This window comes from Podarcis pityusensis (genome assembly GCF_964106645.2).
Source record: "Podarcis pityusensis genome assembly, chromosome: 3".
In the NCBI taxonomy this organism is placed as follows: domain Eukaryota; kingdom Metazoa; phylum Chordata; class Lepidosauria; order Squamata; family Lacertidae; genus Podarcis; species Podarcis pityusensis.
The window spans coordinates 104,114,106-104,135,127 of record NC_138026.1 but is presented as its reverse complement, the minus strand read 5'-3'; the positions used below and the strand labels follow the sequence as shown (position 1 = coordinate 104,135,127).

Genomic DNA, 21,022 nt, shown 5'->3' with positions numbered 1-21,022 from the left:
GAAAGATAGCTCCTTTAACCAAATGTGGCCCTAGAAGACTCTTATCTGGCCCCAAGGATTCTTCCCAGATGATATAGTACATTCCAATTGCTACAAAATATTAAGTGGTCCTCCAAGAAATTTCCACGCTGGAGTTCAGGAGTCACTGCTATAGATAAAACAATCTCTCAGAGCCTCATCACCAGTGCCGGATTTAGGTAAAGGTAAAGCGTAAAGGGACCCCTGACCATTAGGTCGAGTCATGGCCGACTCTGGGGTTGCGGCGCTCATCTCGCTTTATTGGCCGAGGGAGCCGGCGTACAGTTTCCGGGTCATGTGGCCAGCATGACTAAGCTGCTTCTGGTGAACCAGAGCAGCACACGGAAACGCCGTTTACCTTCCTGCCAGAGCGGTACCTATTTATCTACTTGCACTGGCGTGCTTTCGAACTGCTAGGTTGGCAGGAGCAGGGACCGAGCAACGGGAGCTCACCCCGTCGTGGGGATTCGAACCACCAACCTTCTGATCGGCAAGTCCTAGGCTCTGTGGTTTAACCCACAGCGCCACCCGTGTCACTTCCCGTGCCGGATTTACATATAAGCTAAACAAGGTATAGCTTAGGGCCCCACTCTCTTGGGTTCCCCCTCCCCAAAAAAAATTAAAGGGAAAAAACCCTGGATGTACATTTCCAAAATATAAGATAAAAAACAAATAAAATAAAACCTACATCCTAGCAACAGTGTTTTTCAGTGTATTTCAGTTCAACAGTTCAACAATTACTTTGATAAAATACATATTTTGTTACGTGCAAATGGCTTTAGATACCTATTAGGTCCATAAATTAGCATATATCATATATTCAACACAAAAAACAGCAACAATTTGTTGTTGACAGCTAGACATATAAAGGGTCCCATTACCTTCAGTAGCTTAGGAGGGCCTCATCAAACCTAAATCCGGCCCTGCTCATCACATACTACATTTTCATAGTACACCTCTAAAATCATGAGGTGTTCATTTGGAATTAAATATATTTCTCATATGATACAGTTGCATCTGCTAGGAAGCAGGAATTGGAAGGGGAAAACATGTGATTGCTTAAGATGTAACTTTTGCAAGCAGCCCTCAAGATGCTTCAACTCCTCTCTTCATCTCCCCGTAACAAGGGGCATAATAATATTGGTCTATCCCTGCTTGTAAGGATTATTTTAGATAATGTATATGAAGTCCTCTGATCACCCACACACAAACAAATGCTAAGTGCTGCTACTGAATGCCAGAACAAAGCATTGCAGCAGCAAGAAGATTTGCTAGAAATCAGCTTGCAAAATTCAGTGGCATATATTCAAGCTGTAACATGAAGGCGACTGATAAGGATGAAGACTCCGGACACTGAAGCTATTCTCCTTGTTGGAAATATCTCTTCATTAGTCGGAAACTTTGTTTTGTTGCTATAGCTACTTTCATTGCAAGTGGCCTTGACTAAGGCAAGAGGTATTTGTTATTTATATATATATAAAACTGTATGCAGTCTCAGCTGCAAAGAGCTACACTTCAAGAACGGAGAGCTGTGCCTTCGGAAATGATTCATATGTACCTTACGTTTCCCATAAAAAGGGGGCGCAGAAGATGGGGTAAGCTTTTCATGCTGAATGCACCACACCTCTCGACATTCCAAAAATATAAACAGGGAAACATTGTGTACTTATAGCATGGGTGGAAAAGCTTTTGCAGTCTGAAGGCCATATTGCATCATAGACAGAGGCCACACGGTGGACAGAGCCAGAGGAAAAGTTGGTGGAGTAACAAGTGTTGACTCTTACTTTTGTACAGTAGACTACATTCCAGCCATGCAAGTCATAGGTTTCCATACATTCACATTTCTACATCCTCCCCCGGGGATGTGAAGCTATGCTGGGGAGAGTCCCAGAGGGAGAGAACTGAAGGACCACATTTCCCTTCCGAACCTTTTATTTATAACAACATCATTTTTGCATCAACGCTACCCGTTCCAAATAGGTTCGGCACAACATAGTGCCTTAGCGTTCATGCAGGTACGTTTGCGTTTTTATCTGCATATGCACCCGTTCACAACCATGATACTTCTGCACAGAGGCTGAATCTCTGAGACAGAAAGCTGGAACAAAGAATGTCAACTCTAGAAGAAGAAGAAGAGCTTGGATTTGATATCCCGATTGATCACTACCCTAAGGAGTCTCAAAGCGGCTAACATTCTCCTTTCTCTTCCTCCCCCACAGCAAACACTCTGTGAGGTGAGCGGGGCTGAGAGACTTCAGAGAAGTGTGACTGGCCCAAGGTCACCCAGCAGCTGCATGTGGAGGAGCAGGGAAGTGAACCCGGTTCACCAGATTACAAGTCCACCACTCTTAACCACTACACCACTCTTTCACCCAGGTGTGCAAACTCTCCAGGCGATTACTTCATTCATAGTGCAATCCTATTCAAGCTGGCCTTACGGTGCTTTGTATAGTGGTTTCAAGTGTTGTATTTTTTTTAAAAAAAAATCTTATGTTTTAGATAATGGAACAATACTGACCAACATTTTCTGATGCAAAACCAGGATGTGTGTCCCGGGCAAGTTGCGTGACCCACGTTTTGCTCTCACCCAGAAAAAAACGATTTTGGGGGGCGCAAGAGCACACAAGGCCATGACACCCAAAATAGCTGCTGAGATCTGACGCAAAAAAGGGATGTCCTACTTTTTCTGGGGCACTTGGAAGGTAGGTATTATATTATGATGTAATTATTCTAGTAGGGATGCGGGTGGCGCTGTGGCCTCTTGGGCTTGCCAATCAGAAGGTCGGCGGTTCAAATCCCCATGACGCGGTGAGCTCCTGTTGCTCTGTCCCAGCTCCTGCCAACCTAGCAGTTCGAAAGCACGTCAAAGTGCAAGTAGATAAATAGGTACTGCTGCGGCGGGAAGGTAAATGGCGTTTCCGTGCGCTCTGATTTCCGTCACAGTGTTCTGTTGCGCCAGAAGCGGTTTAGTCATACTGGCCACATGACCCAGAAAGCTGTCTGACAGAAAGCTGTCCTCGGCCTGAAAGTGAGATGACCGCCATAACCCCATAGTCGCCTTTAACTGGACACAACCGTCCAGGGGTCCTTTACCTTCTTTTTAATTATTCTAGCATTACATTACTAGAAAAGGTCATAGCTTGGTGGTAGAGCATCTGCATTGCATGCAGAAGCTCCCTGGTTCCAACCCCAATGGCATCCCCTGGTAGGGCTGGGAATGTCCCCAGTCTGAAACCCTGGAAAGCTGCTGCCAGTCAGTGCGGACAGTATTGACCTAGATGAACCCTTGGGCTGTCTCAATATAAGGCTGTTTTGTATGTCTCTATGGTTCCCGCTTTTGAATTATGGTGCTGGAGGAGACTCTTGAAAGTCCCATGGACTGAAAGAAGATCAAACCTCTCCATTCTTAAGGAAATCAGCCCTGAGTGCTCACTGGAAGGACAGATCGTGAAGCTGAAGCTCCAGTACTTTGGCCACCTCATAAGAAGAGAAGACTCCCTGGAAAAGACCCTGATGTTAGGAAAGATTGAGGGCACAAGGAGAAGGGGACGACAGAGGACGAGATGGTTGGATAGTGTTCTCGAAGCTACAAACATGAGTCTGACCAAACTGCGCGAGGCAGTGGAAGACAGGAGTGCCTGGCGTGCTCTGGTCCGTGGGGTCACGAAGAGTCAGGCACGAATAAACAACTAAACAACAACAACAACAACATGGTTCCCACTGCTCTGTGTTTTTGCTGTCTTGTGCAAAATGCCCTGTGAATTGTTTGAATATGTCAAATGAGGCTTCCTCCCTACTCAGTGTGTTCAGGATTGCAGTTTAAGTGCGTTCATGTGTCAAGAGGGTCGTGCATTTTAAGACAAAGCCTCCCAAACAGATGCGATGCTAAAAGTAAAACAAATGGTCAGAATGCAGGAAAAAGCAAATCACTGGTCCCCAGTAGCAACATCATTTAAAATACTGTCATTCGCCAAACTTATATCAGGGTAAATGAGAGCAGATCCTTTATATTCTTCCAAAAACCTAGGTGGGATAAATGACCGTATGCCCTTTCATACATCCACTTATTTATGTATTCTCTCCAATGTCTCGATACTCCAAAGGAAGAACCATCAAGTGGAAACAGCTTTGTAAACCATAATAAAGTAATGCAGGTGTTAACAGCTGACTCGGGACAAAGTGTTTCAGCTGGGATGCTGCCAGGGACTAGCGAGTTCTTTAATTCACCGCTGTAATGAAGCTATTGACCTCAGTGCCATATATCCAAACCTTACAACGGCAAAAGCCCATCAGAGGTTGAAAGGCTATTTTTTATGTTCACGTAGCTTTGGCACTACTGCCGTTTTCAAAAGTTCTGCCGAGCGATTAATGGGATTTATTGTTCTTTGTATAACATCCTAGCAAGAGCTGGTGTGGTTTAATGGGGAGAGAGCAGTTCAGATTGTTGCTGAGCCATGCAGCTCACTCCCAGGATATGATTTGGAGGTACATGCATGCCTGGATGTTGGTTAGAGTGTGTGGCTGAGAACACCAAAGTTGCAGGTTTGATCCTCGTATGGGACAACTGCGTATTCCTACATTGCAGGGGGGTTGGATGAGATGAACCTCAGAGTCCCTTCCATCTCTACAATTCTATGATCCTATCTAGGATTCTATGACGTCACTGCCTCTGCAAGCTAGGCAGGTCTGAATCTGGTCAGTGCCTTGATGGGTGGCTACATGGCGGGTGGGGAAGAAAGCTGGAATACAAATGGAAGGGTGGGGGGAAATATTGACCCAGCCACTGTCTCTTGATTTAAACCTGCCACACAGTGTTGTAACAAGGATTTAAGACCATAGGAAACAAATTGTGTCAAAATTAAACGGAGTGCAAAGAGATAGTGGGATTCTGCGAAAATATCTATAACGAACTGAAAAAGATGTTTAGATTTTCATTTGGGGGGAAAAAACCCAGAATCCTTTCTCCTAGGTATCATGTCAGAGGAAAGAAAAAGAACGGTCAGACCAATATTTATGTATGCAACTACGGCAGCAAGGTTATTGATTGCCAAAAATTGGAAAAGCAACAGCATCCCAACTAAAACAGACTGATTATCTAAAATCATGGAATACTTCCATATTGCCCAACTAACAGGGAAGATAAGAGGATACATGGTACAAAAAGTGAATAAGGAATGGGCTATCTTTAAGGAATACATCAAAATTTATGTGGAAAAAGTAGAATTTCTGACAGCTATTGAGTGAATCCAGAAAATGATTAGAGTGAAAGGAGAGTAAAGTCAAGATAGAAGAAGAGATTAAAGAAATAATGAAATGCGTTTAAGCTAGTTGGGAAAATAAGGTAGCGTAACAAGAACGGCTGGAAGTCAAGTCACTTGGTGGGTGTCCATATGGGGTAGGTGTGTAGGTATGTTAATATGTACAGTATAATTAGGTATTATATAGAATAATGTAGGTATGTTTTATGTTATGAAAATAAGGTAGTGTGTTGTGTGCGTGTATTGTGTAAATGTATATGTATGTGCTTTATATGTTAATAAAATTTAAATTAAAAAAAAGAAAAAAATTAAATGTTAGTGGGGTTTTTTGTGAAGAACAGGCAAATAATTATGTTGATTTGAGGGTAAGATTTAGGAGAACCAATTATGATTGATATCTAAGAACAAGTATCCAAGCAAGTGGTAGGTCCTCTGCATGGAGAAGGCGGAGAAACGTGATTGGGTGACAGAGAGAAGGTGGAACTTCTCGACACCTGCTTTGCCCCTGACTTCTCCCAAAAGGAAAGCAGTGTCCAGCCAGGTGATAACAGAATAAACGATGCAAGGAGAGAGCTGCAGCCTAAGATAGGAAAACAGGTGGTATCTAGTTACTATAAAAGAATTCAAATCTCCAGAGTTGGAAGGGACCCCGAGGGTCATCTAGTCCAACCCGCTGCAATGCAGGAATCTGAAGTGTCCATGGCAGATGGCCATCCAACCTCTGCTTAAAAACCTCCAAGGAAGGAGAGCCCACCACCTTCTGAGGGAGTCTGTTCCACTGTTGAACAGCTTTCACTGGTGGTGAACAATCTATGCTCACAAGAGTCTCTCTCAATAGCCACTTATCGTAACGGCCTTCCGAGACATTTTGAAAGCAGAGTATGCAATTTTAGCTGTTGTGTTTTGGGGTGTGTGTGTGTGCGGAGTCAAGACTAGCAATTTCTGGCACAAGGGGGTTAATTCTGGCAGGGCATTGAGGAGATGAATGCACCTGGTTTCGCCAGGTCCACTTTTGAGGTCAAGGTGTCTTCAACTTCTGTTAGCTATTGCATGCATTTAGAAGTTGCCTTTCCATTAAGCCATGTTAGCTGACGGTGCGGCTTATCATATCTTTCCTGCTGCTTCTATCTAACCAATATTTACTGATTTTGAAAAACTATTCTGCTTACTCCGGCTGTTGTTCTTATCCATTTTACTTGTGTGTTTTTGTACTGGTTTGACTGGATTACTTTTATTGTAGGCTGCTACGGATGATATCGACAGGCACCATATACATTTAATTAACAAATAAAACAAGTTATCTCAATTAATTGTCAGCATTCACTGGTCTGCATCTGAAACACGTGTGTGAATTTATGCTCACCAGCATTCATGTGTGAACACTGACGTTCACTGAATCTCCCCTGCAAAGCATAATTGTTTGGGACATTTATTTATATTACTAATTCAGCCACGGAAACACATATATCTAAGGGTTTGTTTTGTTTTTTAAAGGCGAGACTCCGCGAGCCACATTATTAAGAAATTAAATCTTTAAAGTGTATGGATATGTGGTTAGGTAGGAGGAGGAAAATGTGCTATTCTGTAATATTTGAGAAGCAGCAGGTGCTTGTGTAATTAAAGGAAGGGTTGTAATGCACACTCACATGGGAGATAGGCTCAGGTTGCCCAAGGCATAAGTGGTGCAGAGTCCAGTTCACTGACATCACCCTCTATAAAGGGGCAAGAGGAGCCAATGGCCAGTAGGATTCTCCTTTGGAAATTAACCTGGGGCTATAAAGCAACACCCATCTAAATCTTGTCTTCCGTGTCAACCTGACTAAGCCAAGACTGGTTATCAGGGTCTATCTATCTATCTATCTATCTGTCGGTGCATAAGTCTCCTCCCTCCTAATTTTCATACAGTAACAGGGTCTTGTGAAATGCGCAGTGTGATCATAAGCTACCATGTTATTGAAATAACTAGAAAATTATCCTCCTGTTGAAAAGGTTACCCAGCTCTCCACAAGCAGCTGCTAATGTCTCTACTCTGTTCATAGTGCTGGATAAATCTTATTACTATTACTACTACTACTACTACTACTACTACTACTATTGTTACTATTACAGTGGTGCCCCACAAGACGAATGCCTCGCAAGATGGAAAACTCGCTAGACGAAAGAGTTTTCCGTTTTGGAGGTGCTTCGCAAAACGAATCTCCTATGGGCTTGCTTCGCAAGACGAAAATGTCTTGCGAGTTCCTGCGTTTTTTTTCTCCTTCCCCCCCCCCTTTTTCTAAGCCGCTAAGCCGCTTATCTGCTTATCCGATAAGCTGATAAGCCGCTAAAAGCCGCTAAAAGCCGCTAATAGCGCTAATCCGCTAATCCGTCAATGGGCTTGCTTCGCAAGAAGAAAAAACCGCTAGACGAAGAGACTCACAGAACGGATTCTTTTCGTCTTGCGAGGCACCACTGTATTACTATTTATACCCCACCCATCTGGTTGGGTTTCCCCAGCCACTCTGGGCACCTACCAACAGAATATTAAAAACACGATAAAACATTGAACCGTAAAAACTTCCCTAAATAGGGCTACCTTTAGATGTCTTCTAAAAGTCAGATAGTTGTTTATATCTTTGACATCTGATGGGAGGGCATTCCACAGGGCGTGCGCCACTACCAAGAAGGCCCTCTGCCTGGTTCCCTGCAATCTCACTTCTTGCAGTGAGGGAACCGCCAGAAGGCCCTCGGCGCTGGACCTCAGTGTCTGAGCTGAATGATGGGGGTGCAGACGCTCCTTCAGGTATAATGGGCCGAGGCCGCTTAGGGCTTAAAGGTCAGCACCAGCACTTCAAATTGTGTTCAGAAATGTACTAAGAGCCAATGTAGGTCTTTCAAGACCGGTGTTATATGGTCCCGGCAGCCGCTCTGTAAAAGCCAGAAGAGCTTTCGTTCTTGCTCAATACGCACTTAAACCCAATTGTCCAAAATAGGTTATCAGCAGTCAAAACTGCACTGCACATGCCTCAAGATGACATGTGTTTATATGCCTACGCGCTAGATGCCAAAATGTGTCAGCTCCTCACTCTGATATTTAACTTCTAAGGGATCCTGGGAAAGGAGTTAAATGCAGAAGAACTTTAAACACTGTAATAAGGAATTCCCCAAAAGGTAAAATGAAGATAGTGCTTTGACAGGGATCTACCAACTCACCTAGTCAAGATGGCTTAAATTTTACCTCGGGGGTCAGTGGCAGGGTGCCTCTGAATAACAGCTCGTAGAGAACAAGAGCAGGAGAGGGTTATTGCACCCATGCCCCACTTGTGGGCTTACCAGGGGCATCTGCTTACCACTATGGGCAACACAATTTGCTCTTTGGTCTGATTGAGCAAGACTCTGCTTAGGGACAGGAACCATAAACTCGGGGCTGTCCTTGGTAAATATTTGGAGGATATACTAATGCTATGACTATCAGTATACCAATCTATCTCTTTCCGGACACAAATACACTCTGAAGGCTTCACTGCGGGTGCACGTAACATTGCCGACCTTAAAACACAGTAGGCACACTGAGTCCAGATTGTGAAGAGTGATGGGTCACAGACCTTCTTTGGAAATGCAACTCAGATTCACCATTACCACAAAATGTTCCATTTATGAATGAGAAATTCTCTTGTTCAACATCTGTACCCATCCATGCCACTGCCACTCAGGTGTAGGCAGTGTGAGATTTATGTATAAGCTAAACAAGCTATAGCTTAGGGCCCCACTCTCTTGGGGGCCCCAAAAAAAATTAAAGGAAAAAAATCCTGGATGTACATTTCGAAAATATAAGATAAAAAACAATTACTTTGATAAAATACATATTTTGTTATGTGCAAATGGCTTTAGATATCTGTTAGGTCCATAAATTACCATATAGCATATATTCAACACAAAAAACAGTGACAATTTGTTGTTGACAAAGGACAGCTGGACATATAAAGGGCCCCATTACCTTCAGTAGCTGAGGGCCTCATCAAACCTAAATCCGGCCCTGGGTGTAGGCCCCATGATCCCCCCTCTCCCAAGTCGCAAACTGTGTTTTCGGTTGCAGTTCTCCTTAAATTGGCAGCTGAGACACAACCCAGGCCAAGTGAAGGAAAACTTTGAAACCTATTTCCCGACCTGTTTAAATACTGCTCCACAATCACCACATCAAACCTGCTTATCTTGTTGTGATAAATCATTCTGTGCCAATTTTGAGCTATTGTTTCCCTTCACGGCAGCCTGAGCAATAGGAGATTTAAATCTGGTTTGTAGCAAAGGCAAGGCTCAGTTTCAGGAAGTACACATTTTTGTTTCGAAGCCAGAGACCTTGCAGCCTCTCTCCCCTGAATTTTCCTGTGCTGGTTTCTGGACCGCTGACTTTTCATTATTATCACTATGCACATTTTAATTGGCTGCACTTTTGCAAACCATCCACCCTTGATTTCTTCACACGGGCTCCTCAATCTCCCCGGCGTCACCACCGCTTTCAGGGGCTGAGCAAACATGCGATAAGAGGCGCTTTAACAACGTGTGTTCTCCTTCATGGAGAGCACGTGTTGCGGTGGGGTCTAACAGGACACCCCCTCTTGGTTGCTGGGTGGGATTGTTTAAATGTCCAGGATTGTGATCGGCTATTCTGGGTTGTTGGGCAAATTATGATGTTGCCAATTTGTGGGATGGCTTGAGGGTTTTTATATACTTAGCACGCAGCATCTAACGTTCCCTTTTGCTGTGTGCATCGGATCACCCGCCCACCCTCCCTAAGTTAGGGCTTGTGTGTCTGACCTTGCTATGCCTGTCATGGGGTCGTCTGCTTTTAGGGCAGGGGCCTGGTAGGAATTTTGTCCATTTGGCTGATTGGCTGGTGCCATTTGGTTTTTGCCTACTGCATAGCAAATTGTCTTTGTCTTAAAAAGCAGAGACATCACCTTGTCAACAAAGGTCCGTATAGTTAAAGCTATGGTTTTCCCAGTAGTGATGTATGGAAGTGAAAGCTGGACCATAAAGAAGGCTGATTGCCGAATAATTGATGTTTTTGAATTCTGGTGCTGGAGGAGACTCTTGAGAGTCCCATGGACTGAAAGAAGATCAAAACCTCTCCATTCTGAAGGAAATCAGCCCTGAGTGCTCACTGGAAGGACAGATCGTGAAGCTGAGGCTCCAATACTTTGGCCACCTCATGAGAAGAGAAGACTCCCTGGAAAAGACCCTGATGTTGGGAAAGATGGAGGGCACAAAGAGAAGGGGACGACAGAGGACGAGATGGTTGGACAGTGTTCTTGAAGCTACCAGCATGAGTTTGACCATACTATGGGAGACAGTGGAAGACAAGAGTGTCTGGCGTGCTCTGGTCCATGGGGTCATGAAGAGTCGGACACGACTAAACAACGACAAATAGCAAATTGTCACAACTTGTAAGGTCGCAGTTAGACATTGGTTAAAACTGGTTGGTGGAGGGGTAAGGACTGGCTGTGCCTGCCCTTCCAATGCTGCTGCTGCAAGGGAATTCCATTAAAGGAATCCAGGGGCTCGCCATGCTTTTGTCCAAATCCCTAGTAAGGGGCATGGGCCATGCAAGCCCCTGGGAGCATGCGGGGAGAGGTGAGGGTCTGGCGCCCAGCTCCATCCTCTCCCAAAATGTTTTCCCTTACTGACTTTAGCAGGGTCGCGGAAGTCAGTTCTGTCCCTGGGTGGAGACAGATAGTCGTAACCAATGCCTAAGCAACCACTCACATTATGTATTTTAATAAAGTTGTGGCCAAAATTATGCCAAAAACCTTAAACAAAAATTCTGTGTGAATTGTGATTTATTTAGGGGGTGGCTTGGGGACCTCGACATGCAAATAGCTTTGAGAGGCGAAGTTCGGAACAGAGAATCACTATGGAAGAGGAGTGCTTGACCTTCCCATCACCCACACTTCCTCTGTTTTATTACCTGCTACCCTTGTATTCTGCATTGAACTGCCCTGTGCTCCACCACACTGCACTTCTGTGCTTTCATTGCAAGCTCCCAGGAAAGAGTTTACTCTCCAAGGCACCATGTCAATGTTTTAGATATGCAGTAAACAGATATGCACCAAACACGTATGAACAGATATGTGGAGCCCAAGGAGTTGCCTAATACAGAATCAGCTCAGAAAAGCAGAGCACCCGGAAATTTAGCAGTTAGCTCTCTCCAAAATCTAACACAAAGGCTCTTCCTAGCTCTGCTACTTGAGGTCCTTTTACTGGAGTTGCTGAAGACAGAGTCTTGGATCCTGCAAGAAAAGTCCTGCTGGCTCAGACTGAAGCTTAGCATTCTGTTCCCACAGGGGCCAACCAGATACCTATGGGAAGTCTCAAAGGAGGACTAAGGGCAACGGCACCCTCCCCACTCATGTCCCCCAGCAACGGGCATTCAGATAAATACTGCTGTAGAGCATGAAACTCTTAATCTCAAGGTCACGGGTTTGAGTCCCACGTTGGGCAAAAGATTCCAGGGGGTTGGATTAGATCAGGGATAGTCAACCTTTTTATACCTACCGCCCACTAATGCATCCTTCTTGATGGTAAAATTTCCTTACCGCCCACCAGTTCTCGATGGAAGGAGGATTCAGCTTGTGCCGAAGAACCCCCTACCACCCACCTAGAATCCTGAAACACCCACTAGTGGGCTGTAGGGATCAGGTTGACAACCCCTGGTCTAGACGGTACTCCAGTTCTAGTGTTCTAGTGAATGAGAGAGAGAGAGAAATGTCTCTGTATCAACTTTAAGCACACAGTGCACAAGCATGTACACTTCTAGAATGTCTGCCCTTTCTCGACTTTCTTTTTCCAAAAGTCCCAAATGCTCCAGCCTTTCCCCGCCATACAAACAAAATATGCCCTACACCCAAACTTGTATCTTTGCCCAGATGTCCAAACTTATATATATTCTTAGTGCCAACAAAAGATGCATTCCCCTAGATGTACAAGTACTTTTGACCAGGGTTTCCCAAACTTGTGTCTCCAGCTGGTTTTGGACTACAAAGCCCATCATCTCTGACTGCTGGTCCTGCTAGCTAGGGATGATGGGAGTTGTAGTCCAACAACAGCTGGAGTCCAATTTTGGGAAACCCTGCTTTAGACTCCTTAATACTGTAAGACACTGCATACGTTCTTTTAACATTGCTTACTTAAAACAGTCTGGATATTCTGCCAGGGCCATGTTGATGACATCCAACGCATGCTGGTGGTGCTTTTGAGCTGAAAAAAGGAGGGCCAGCAAATGAAGGGAATTCATATCATCCTTGCACAGTTTCAGAGCTTCCTGGAGCTGTTCTATCGCATCACAAATCTGGAAAATAAAAAAGGATTTCTCTCATTTAATCCTGCTTTCAGTTCTGTTCAAGTTCATTTGTTTTGGTCCTTGAGCGTAACAAAAGCAGAACACACAGACAAAAGACGCACTAGAGGCAATATTAATGAAACTCATCAGCATGAAATAAAACCAAGTCAATTGCAAGGCTAGAGTATAAAAGACATCTTACAGATGCATGTTACAAAAGAGCACCCCAACAATCCAGCTGATAATTAAATAATTCTCAGCCATTCATGTCCAGGCTATAATCCAGAATGCATGAAGGATAGAAAGGCAGTTGCTACCTTGGCCAAATTTAAAAGTGCTGGTAATGGCTTTTAAGCTCTAAATCAGAGCTAGGGAACCTGTATCTCTCCAGATGTTGCTGGACTCCAGCTCCCATCATTCTTGACTGTACTCTAGTTGGTGTTGGCTGGGGCTGGTGGGATTTAAGAGCTCAACATCTGGGAGCCACACATCTGCCAGTCGATTGATGACTTTTAACCATATGAATCTGTTCAGCCAAAGAATACCCCTATCTCTCTCCCCACCCTCTCCTTTCCCCTAACTGCAAGATGTCTATGACAAAAGTGTCTCTCCCCAAATGTAAACGAACTGTGGAAAAAAACCCATGAATTGAAAATGGAGACTATAGATGTACCTTTCCCTGTCTATCTGTTTGCTTTGTAACACAAAAAAACTTATTAAAAACTAATTAAAACAAACAACAACAACACACCATATGAATTTGTTCAGGCCTTAAGATTGGCTTTGAAGGTTTATAAATCTATCACCTGTCAGATACATGGGCACTGATGATGACAGCGCCTTTTTGGTAGTGGCCTCATGTTTTTGGAACTGCATCCCAAGGGATCCATCAGTACAGGATTTTAAGCAGGTGCTGAAACCCCTTCTCTTTCAGGCCATATTTCATTGAGACGGTGGATCGAATTATGAACAGCTGCCTTTAAATTGCTTCCATGAATTTCATACTGCCATTTTCCAAAAGGGTTTAAACTGCTGACTGGATCATAATGTGCCTTTTGAAGTTTTTCCTGTATGCGTGTGCTTTCTATACAAGTCACACAGTGTGAGGGCTTTGCCCTAGAGGAGGCAGCCAGAATGTCTTTAGAATTAAGTTTCCAGAGAGTGGAAGCCTTGACATCGGTAATGAATACAAAAGCCACTTTCAAGTCTATGTGGCTTGACATTTTATCTTTATGCCTCCTTACGGAAATTCTCCGAGGAAATCTTCCCCATTTGTTATTGATAGCAGATCTCGAGTCACCTTTAAGATGATCCTCTGGAAAGGGCACAAGGGTCTTTATGAGCTCAAAAGAGCATCTCAGGGATACAGCAGTAGAGCTATTTAGGTTTGAAAAACTTGTGGCTACAGATTGGACATTAATGGGTTCTCTTTCATTTTCCTACACAGAAGAGCTCTTCACATAGGAAAGGGTTAATGAGCAAAATGGCCCTTTAAAGTGAAAGAACAGAAATACCAAATACAGCAAGGCACTTGTAGGCTGCACTGTCCAGGATTTTTCCTGCCATCAATAGGGCTATAGACTCTCTTAGAACTAAGGCCAATGGGGAAGGTCCGTAGCTCAGTGGTAGAGCATCTGCTTTGCATGCAGAAGGTCCCAGGTTCAAGCCCCAGCATCTCCAGCATCCTGGCACATTAGACAGTGGCTGCCACTACAGTGGACGCTCGGGTTGCGAACGTGATCCGTGCGGGAAGCATGATCACAACCCGCAGTGTCCGCAACCCGCAGCTCCACGTCTGCACACGCGCAGGTTGCAGTTCGGTGCTTCTGCTCATGCACAAAGTGCGATTTAGCGCTTCTGAGCATGCGCCGAAACTCAGAAGTAACCCGTTCTGGTACTTCTGGGTTCGGCGTGGTGCGCAACCCAAAACCGCGCAACCCAAAGCGTCTGTAACACAAGGTATGACTGTACTGTGCTCAGTGGTCTGACTCAGTATAAAGCAGCTTCTAGTATTCCTCCCCCCCCCCAAAAAAATAGTTATTAAAGTTTTCACAATATAATAAAATTATATCTAGAAGAAATGAAATAAAAAGAAAGAGAGAGAAACAACAAAAGAAAAGAGAGGAAGGCAAAGGAAGGAAGAAAAGAGAGGAGAAAGACAACAGAAATAATAAAACAAATAGGCTTCCAATATTTTAGGGCTGCCATATGTCTTGGATTTCCTGGATACGTCCAGGACTCGGGCTGCAAAAATGGCGTCTGGGTGGATTTTTGCTGAATTGGCAAGTTGGGAGATATTGTTTTCTACCCCTCCATCCCAAAAACTTAAGTTTTGAGGGGAGATGTTGCCAAAACAAACAAACCCTGCTTTGTCTGGATTTTCAATTTTGGGAATATGGCAACCCTAAATATTTCTAAAGCTGGGCTCAAAGATCCCCTTCCCTATTTGGCCAACTCATTTGCAGTTATTATAATTAAATTTATATACAGTGGTACCTCAGGTTACAAACACCTCAGGTTACAAACACTTCAGGTTACAGACTCCGCTAACCCAGAAGTAGTACCTCGGGTTAAGAACTTTACCTCAGGATGAGAACAGAAATCATGCGCCAGCGGTGTGGCGGGAGGCCCCATTAGTTAAAGTGGTACCTCAGGTTAAGAACAGTTTCAGGTTATGAACGGACCTCCGGAACGAATTAAGTTCTTAACCCAAGGTACCACTGTACTGCCTTTCATCAAAAGACTAGAGAGCAGGTTACAACATGGAGCACGATTTTCAGTGCACACCATCATATCTATATGATATCAGAATCTCCCAGTCTCTCACTTCCCCACCATCTTTTTGCCCCTTCCATGTGGACATTGTCTTTGGCTCCCAATAGCATCCCAGAAGCGGAGACGCCAGGGTGCTTATTCCCAGCAGTTTCTCCCCCTTGAGGTGACTCCCACCAGATAAGGAGGAAGGCAGAACAGAGGCCAGAAGGAGCAAGACTATAGGAGCAAGACCTGCTGGGAGGTGTTGCTGAGTTGTATGCCATTTCCTTGAATAAAGAGTTAACTTCATTGACAAGGGAGCCTTGAGTCTTTTGTGCTATACCTGCATCCATCTCCAGCCTTGAAACTGGGCCAAGTTTAAGGTGTTGGACCCTAGACAGCTCAGGACCCAAGCACTAGAGAGACCGCCTTCTCTCTTATATATCCGACGATCTGTCGGAAAGTTGCTGCTCCAAAGATCTCAGAAGCCCACCGTGGTAATTTGCCCTGGGGCTTTGAGTGTGGCTGCTCCTGTTCTGTGGAAGTGCATTCCTGTTGAGATAACACAGGAACACACTTTCTGCACTTCCTGGAAACAAATTATTATTATTTTTTATTCTGACAGGCTTTACCAACTGGATAAACGAGTCCGTGCGACAAGGGTCTATTTTGTAATGTTTTAGTTTCGTTTTAAATCAGTAGTTCCCAAACTTTTGGGGGCCACTGTTGTCCCCTGGGTTCCATAAACTTGTCCCCAATGCCGCCTACCCTATAAAAAGCATTTTTCGGAACAGCGGTTTGCATGACCCACTAAGCAAGGCATTCAAGGCAGTAATAATTATATTGCACATTTATTCAAAAGTCAATTAGAACCATTTAGTTGAATTAACTGGACAAAATGGATGAACTTGATGAAGGGATACCATCTTTCTAAAGTCTAGTTTTTATTTACACCTCCAGAAACCCCTGCCACCCCCTCACCTCTTGGTGCCCCCCAAGATAATCCCACTGCCCCCTAAGGGGTAGTACCACCCATTTTTGGAACCTCTGTTTAAAGTGTATCTATCTAGCTGGTTGTTGTTGTTTTGCTAACTGTGAGTTGCTGGGGGGGGGGAGGTTGGGTTTTTTTTGCTTTTTTGTAATTAATGAATTGATGATAATAACAGTTGTCAGAGGCTTAATGCTGTCCAGCTGGCCATAGATAAGACTCCGGGCTCCCAGCCAGTTCCAAACAATTTGATTTATTTGACAAAGTTCAAACGTACATCTCCAGCATTTCAATTAGCGTCCTTCCCCTTGTGCGCAGTTGCTCCCTCTAATCTTTCTTCTTCCTTTTCCGCACCCAGCATGCAAGTCTGCGAAAACTCCTCCCCTTACTTCCTCTGTGCACAGAATGACTAGTTCCAGGCTCATCCTCCTCCCCCTCTACGTCAGACCCACTCTCAGACGAGAAGCTGCTGATAATCTCTTTAGGCTCTCTATAACTGCTGGTTTCTGTCCTTTCCTCTTTTCCCATTTGCCTCTCCCTGACAACAGTAAAGAAGACAAAGAATATCAGCATCCCCCACACTGGCCTCATTTCACTTTTAATTGAGCACCAGTGGACAAATAAACACACGAGGAATCAAAAGAGCTTTACATCAACAGACCCTCAGCTTTCCGTTGGATTACTGGAAGTGCTAAAGACAACCATCTGAAAATAGACACAGGGAAGTTTTTTGAGGTGCATTTCCAAAACAATAAAAATTAATCGGGTTGCTAGAGAAATGGACTCTGGGCTGCCAGACTGAGTTTCAACACAGGATGGCTTGGAAAGGCACAGGTGAATGGCAAGCAATGCAGCTTGTACCACCCTCATTTTCATCCCCCTACATCATGGGTAGGCAAACTAAGGCCCAGGGGCCAGATCCGGCCCAATCGCCTTCTCAATCCGGCCCGTGGATGGTCCGGGAATCAGAGTGTTTTACATGAGTAGAATGTGTCCTTTTATTTAAAATGCATCTCTGGGTTATTTGTGGGGCATAGGCATTTGTTCATTATTTTTTCCCCAAAATATAGTCTGGTCCCCCACAAGGTCTGAGTGACAGTGGACCGGCCCCCTGCTGAAAAAGTTTGCTGACCCCTGCCCTACATTATGGAGACGCAATAGTGGGAAGCGCTGTCCCTGATGGATTTCTCCCATTTATGCAGCCATTAAAGGGATAAATGTAATACCAGGAAAAGGGTGGCAGATCAAATCCCCACTAAACTCTCGGCCTCAGTTCTTTCTCTGTGAAATGGGGCTGGCACTGACCTTGCCGTGCAGGGCCCTGGTGAAGACTGCCAAGTTTGCAAAAGAGGCTGGATGCACTTGCCATGCAAATAACCAAGAGCTGCATGCAGAGTGCAATTTTGCAAGAACAGGCACCTTACCAATATCCTTGGGAGCTTTAAGCCGCCGCATAAGCTGCGTGGGCGTAGAGGTGCTCCTGTTAATATTTATTGCTGCTTGTGCAAACTCCCTGAGATAAAAACCTTCGGCTCATTGCTTCAATATTTCAAGGCCTTTAGAAAAGCTGGCAAAGGAAACGTAGCAGTTTCTTTTGGCAGGGCACCTATCGGCACCAGATATTGCCAAGTTTGTGGGGGCGGGGGGGAGGCAGGGATGAGATGGTGGAGCTCAGCAAGGCTGGCGGTGGGGGAGCAGAAGCAGATCTATGAAAGGGAGCAACAAGAAGCAAGGTCCTTTTGCCACTAAACCAGGGAGTAATCTAGAACCAGAAGTTCTTCTAGAGGTGAGAACTGTTCGAGGAGTTTCGTTTGCTGCACTCCCCCACCCTTCCTTGCCTAGAACCTGGTGGGGGAATCGCTCCCCGATAACTCTTGGAACCCACAGCAGACTAGAGTCCCAACACCTCCATTTCTAGAAGGCTTAATGCATGCGTAGGCAAACTAAGGCCCAGGGGCCGGATCTGGCCCAATCACCTTCTAAATCCGCCCTGCGGACGGTCCGGGTGTGCTTTTATTTGAAATGCATCTCTGGGTTATTTGTGGGGCATAGGAATTTGTTCATTTCTTTTCTTCAAACTATAGTCCAGCCCCCTACAAGGTCTGAGGGACAGTGGACCGGCCCCCTGCTGAAAAAGTTTGCTGATCCCTAGCTTAATGTGTGATAAACCTGCCGATCGTGTTGTTGTTGTTGTTTAGTCGTTTAGTCATGTCCGACTCTTCATGACCCCATGGACCAGAGCACGCCAGGCACTCCTGTCTTCCACTGCCTTCCGCAGTTTGGTCAGACTCATGTTTGCAGCTTCGAGAACACTATCCAACCATCTCGTCCTCTGTCGTCCCCTTCTCCTTGTGCCCTCCATCTTTCCCAGCATCAGGGTCTTTTCCAGGGAGTCTTCTCTTCTCTTGAAGTGGCCAAAGTATTGGAGCCCCAGCTTCACGATCTGTCCTTCCAGTGAGCACTCAGGGCTGATTTCCTTCAGAATGGATAGGTTTGATCTTCTTGCAGTCCATGGGACTCTCAAGAGTCTCCTCCAGCACCATAATTCAAAAGCATCAATTCTTCGGCGATCAGCCTTCTTTATGGTCCAGCTCTCACTTCCATACATCACTACTGGGAAAACCATAGCTTTAACTATACGGACCTTTGTTGGAAAGGCGATGTCTCTGCTTTTTAAGAGACATCTTAGCAAGGCTCAATGAATTGCTGGCTGTGGACTCACACAGCTTGCCCAGGAAATCAAAGTTGGCCTGATGATTCCAGGTGACCAACCACAGCACTTTGGCATGTCGGAACTTAGAATTGTAGAGTTGGAAGTGACCGCGAGGATTATCTAGTCCAACCCCCTGCAATGCACGACTCTTTCGCCCGATGTGGGGCTCACAACCCTGACATTAAGAATCTCATGCTCCAAGGACTGAGCTATCCCTCTTTGGTGGTGGTTGTTCTGAACGTCTCTGGAGAAGCCTGGAAAACCTAACCACAGAAACATCATGCAACAAAAATGTCATATTTTCCCCCAAAACCAGGTGGTGAATGCAGCCAGAGCACTGCCAGCTACTGGGTTAGGAAGTAAATAAGGCACACCTTGTGGGATGCATATGGAGACAGATATATATTATTATTATTTATTAAATTTGTATTGAGTTGCTATGATAGGGGGCTTGTTCACATATGTTGGCTTAGTCTCTCATTACCCAAAGTTTGATCACTCTAGACCAGCCTATACATGATATAAAATGTGTCTTTGCATTTATATGTGTATATTGGATTTTTAAAAAAAATATAGCAGCTGTTTTATGTTTTGTGGGCCAGTCTGGATCAGGACCATGGGATGGAGGGAGATGGGTTTAACCCTGTCTCCCTAGTGTTGCTTGCCAAACAAAAGTTGTCCCCCACAAAAGCATTTAATTACCCTAGGTGGGAAGCTGCTACTGATGATTTTCATTAGGGGGTGTGTGTGTGTGTATGTGTGTGTGTGTGTGTGTGTGTGTAAGGTTAACACATACATCATGGTCCTAATCTAGATTGGGGAACCTGTGACTGCTATTTAAAAGCAGAGGGAGGAATTCAACATCACACTCTTTTGATCATTCCATCAGTGCAAGGACTTTAGCTTTCCAGACACAGAAGTTTTTCTCCTTCTCCCACAATGTGCTGTTCCCGGGGTTCGCCTGGACACCTCACCCAAAAAAAGATGACTGTGGGTGCATGGAGGAGAAGGAGAAGGAATGAAAGCCAGGCTTCTGCTGATGGGACTCATTCGCATCATTAGACTCAATGTATAAATATGAAGATGCATTTAACAGAGCATGTCATTCGGCCCTCACAGATGAATGGACGCACTCACTGTTTGAGAAGTCACTGTGTGACTTGACAGCTCTATATGCAACGGCTCATTCACACACACAAGTTGTCACTTGATGCCACAGCATGTGTGATCCAGCAGCAGAAGGCTGCTTTGAAACAAGAAAACCCCTTGGGTGGTTGGTGCAGAGGGAGGGATGGGAGAATCATCTTTAATGGAATATATAGATCTAGAGTGTTGCTTTACTGCAGGGTTTGCTTTGATAATACCGTACATCTGCAGAACAAATGCAGCTGAACAGCATCTTCCCCCACCCCTTGCTATTCCTGTGCACAGAAATATGAACACTGAAAAGCCATTTCACAGTAGTTTTCCTACACTGGTTTGGTTGAGTTCCTCAATATAGTTCTCCAACGTTGCCAATTTAAAAGAAATTGTGCTTGCCTTTTCCTCTGTGTGTACTAAATGTGGAGGATCCATAATTAGGAAATGCTGGCTTCCATATTACTAGTAATATCCGAAGGCAACACGATGACCAAGTCCAACAATGCGATGTCGATATAAACTCTTTATATAATCAATACAGAACATTGAACAATATGAAATACAGTGGTACCTCGGGTTAGGTATTTAATTCATTCCGGAGGTCCATACTTAACCTGAAACTATTCTTAACCTGAAGCACCACTTTAGCTATTGGGGCCTCCCGCTGCTGCCAAAGCACGATTTCTGTTCTCATCCTGAAGCAAAGTTCTTAACCTGAAGCACTATTTCTGGGTTAGCAGAGTCTGTAACCTGAAGCGTACGTAACCTGAAGTGTATGTAACCTGAGGTACCACTGTATATGAAATATGCACTCTCTGCAAAACCAAATAAACAGA

At 44.7% G+C, this 21,022-nt stretch overlaps 1 protein-coding gene and 1 long non-coding RNA gene across 2 annotated transcripts in view; one reads left to right on the top strand and one right to left on the bottom strand.

The window, feature by feature from the left end:
• TTC7A (tetratricopeptide repeat domain 7A) overlaps positions 1-21,022 on the bottom strand; it is a 190,066-nt gene that overhangs the window by 87,454 nt on the left and 81,590 nt on the right. The window contains exon 15 of the mRNA XM_080998137.1: positions 12,440-12,600. Within this exon, the coding sequence (XP_080854263.1) occupies positions 12,440-12,600 (161 nt within the window). The remainder of the gene's footprint in view (positions 1-12,439; positions 12,601-21,022) is intronic.
• Positions 1,527-20,074, top strand: LOC308472969. The gene is made up of 4 exons (XR_013983836.1): positions 1,527-1,613; positions 2,238-2,394; positions 2,518-2,720; positions 19,936-20,074. It is a non-coding gene; the product is annotated as an uncharacterized lncRNA (long non-coding RNA).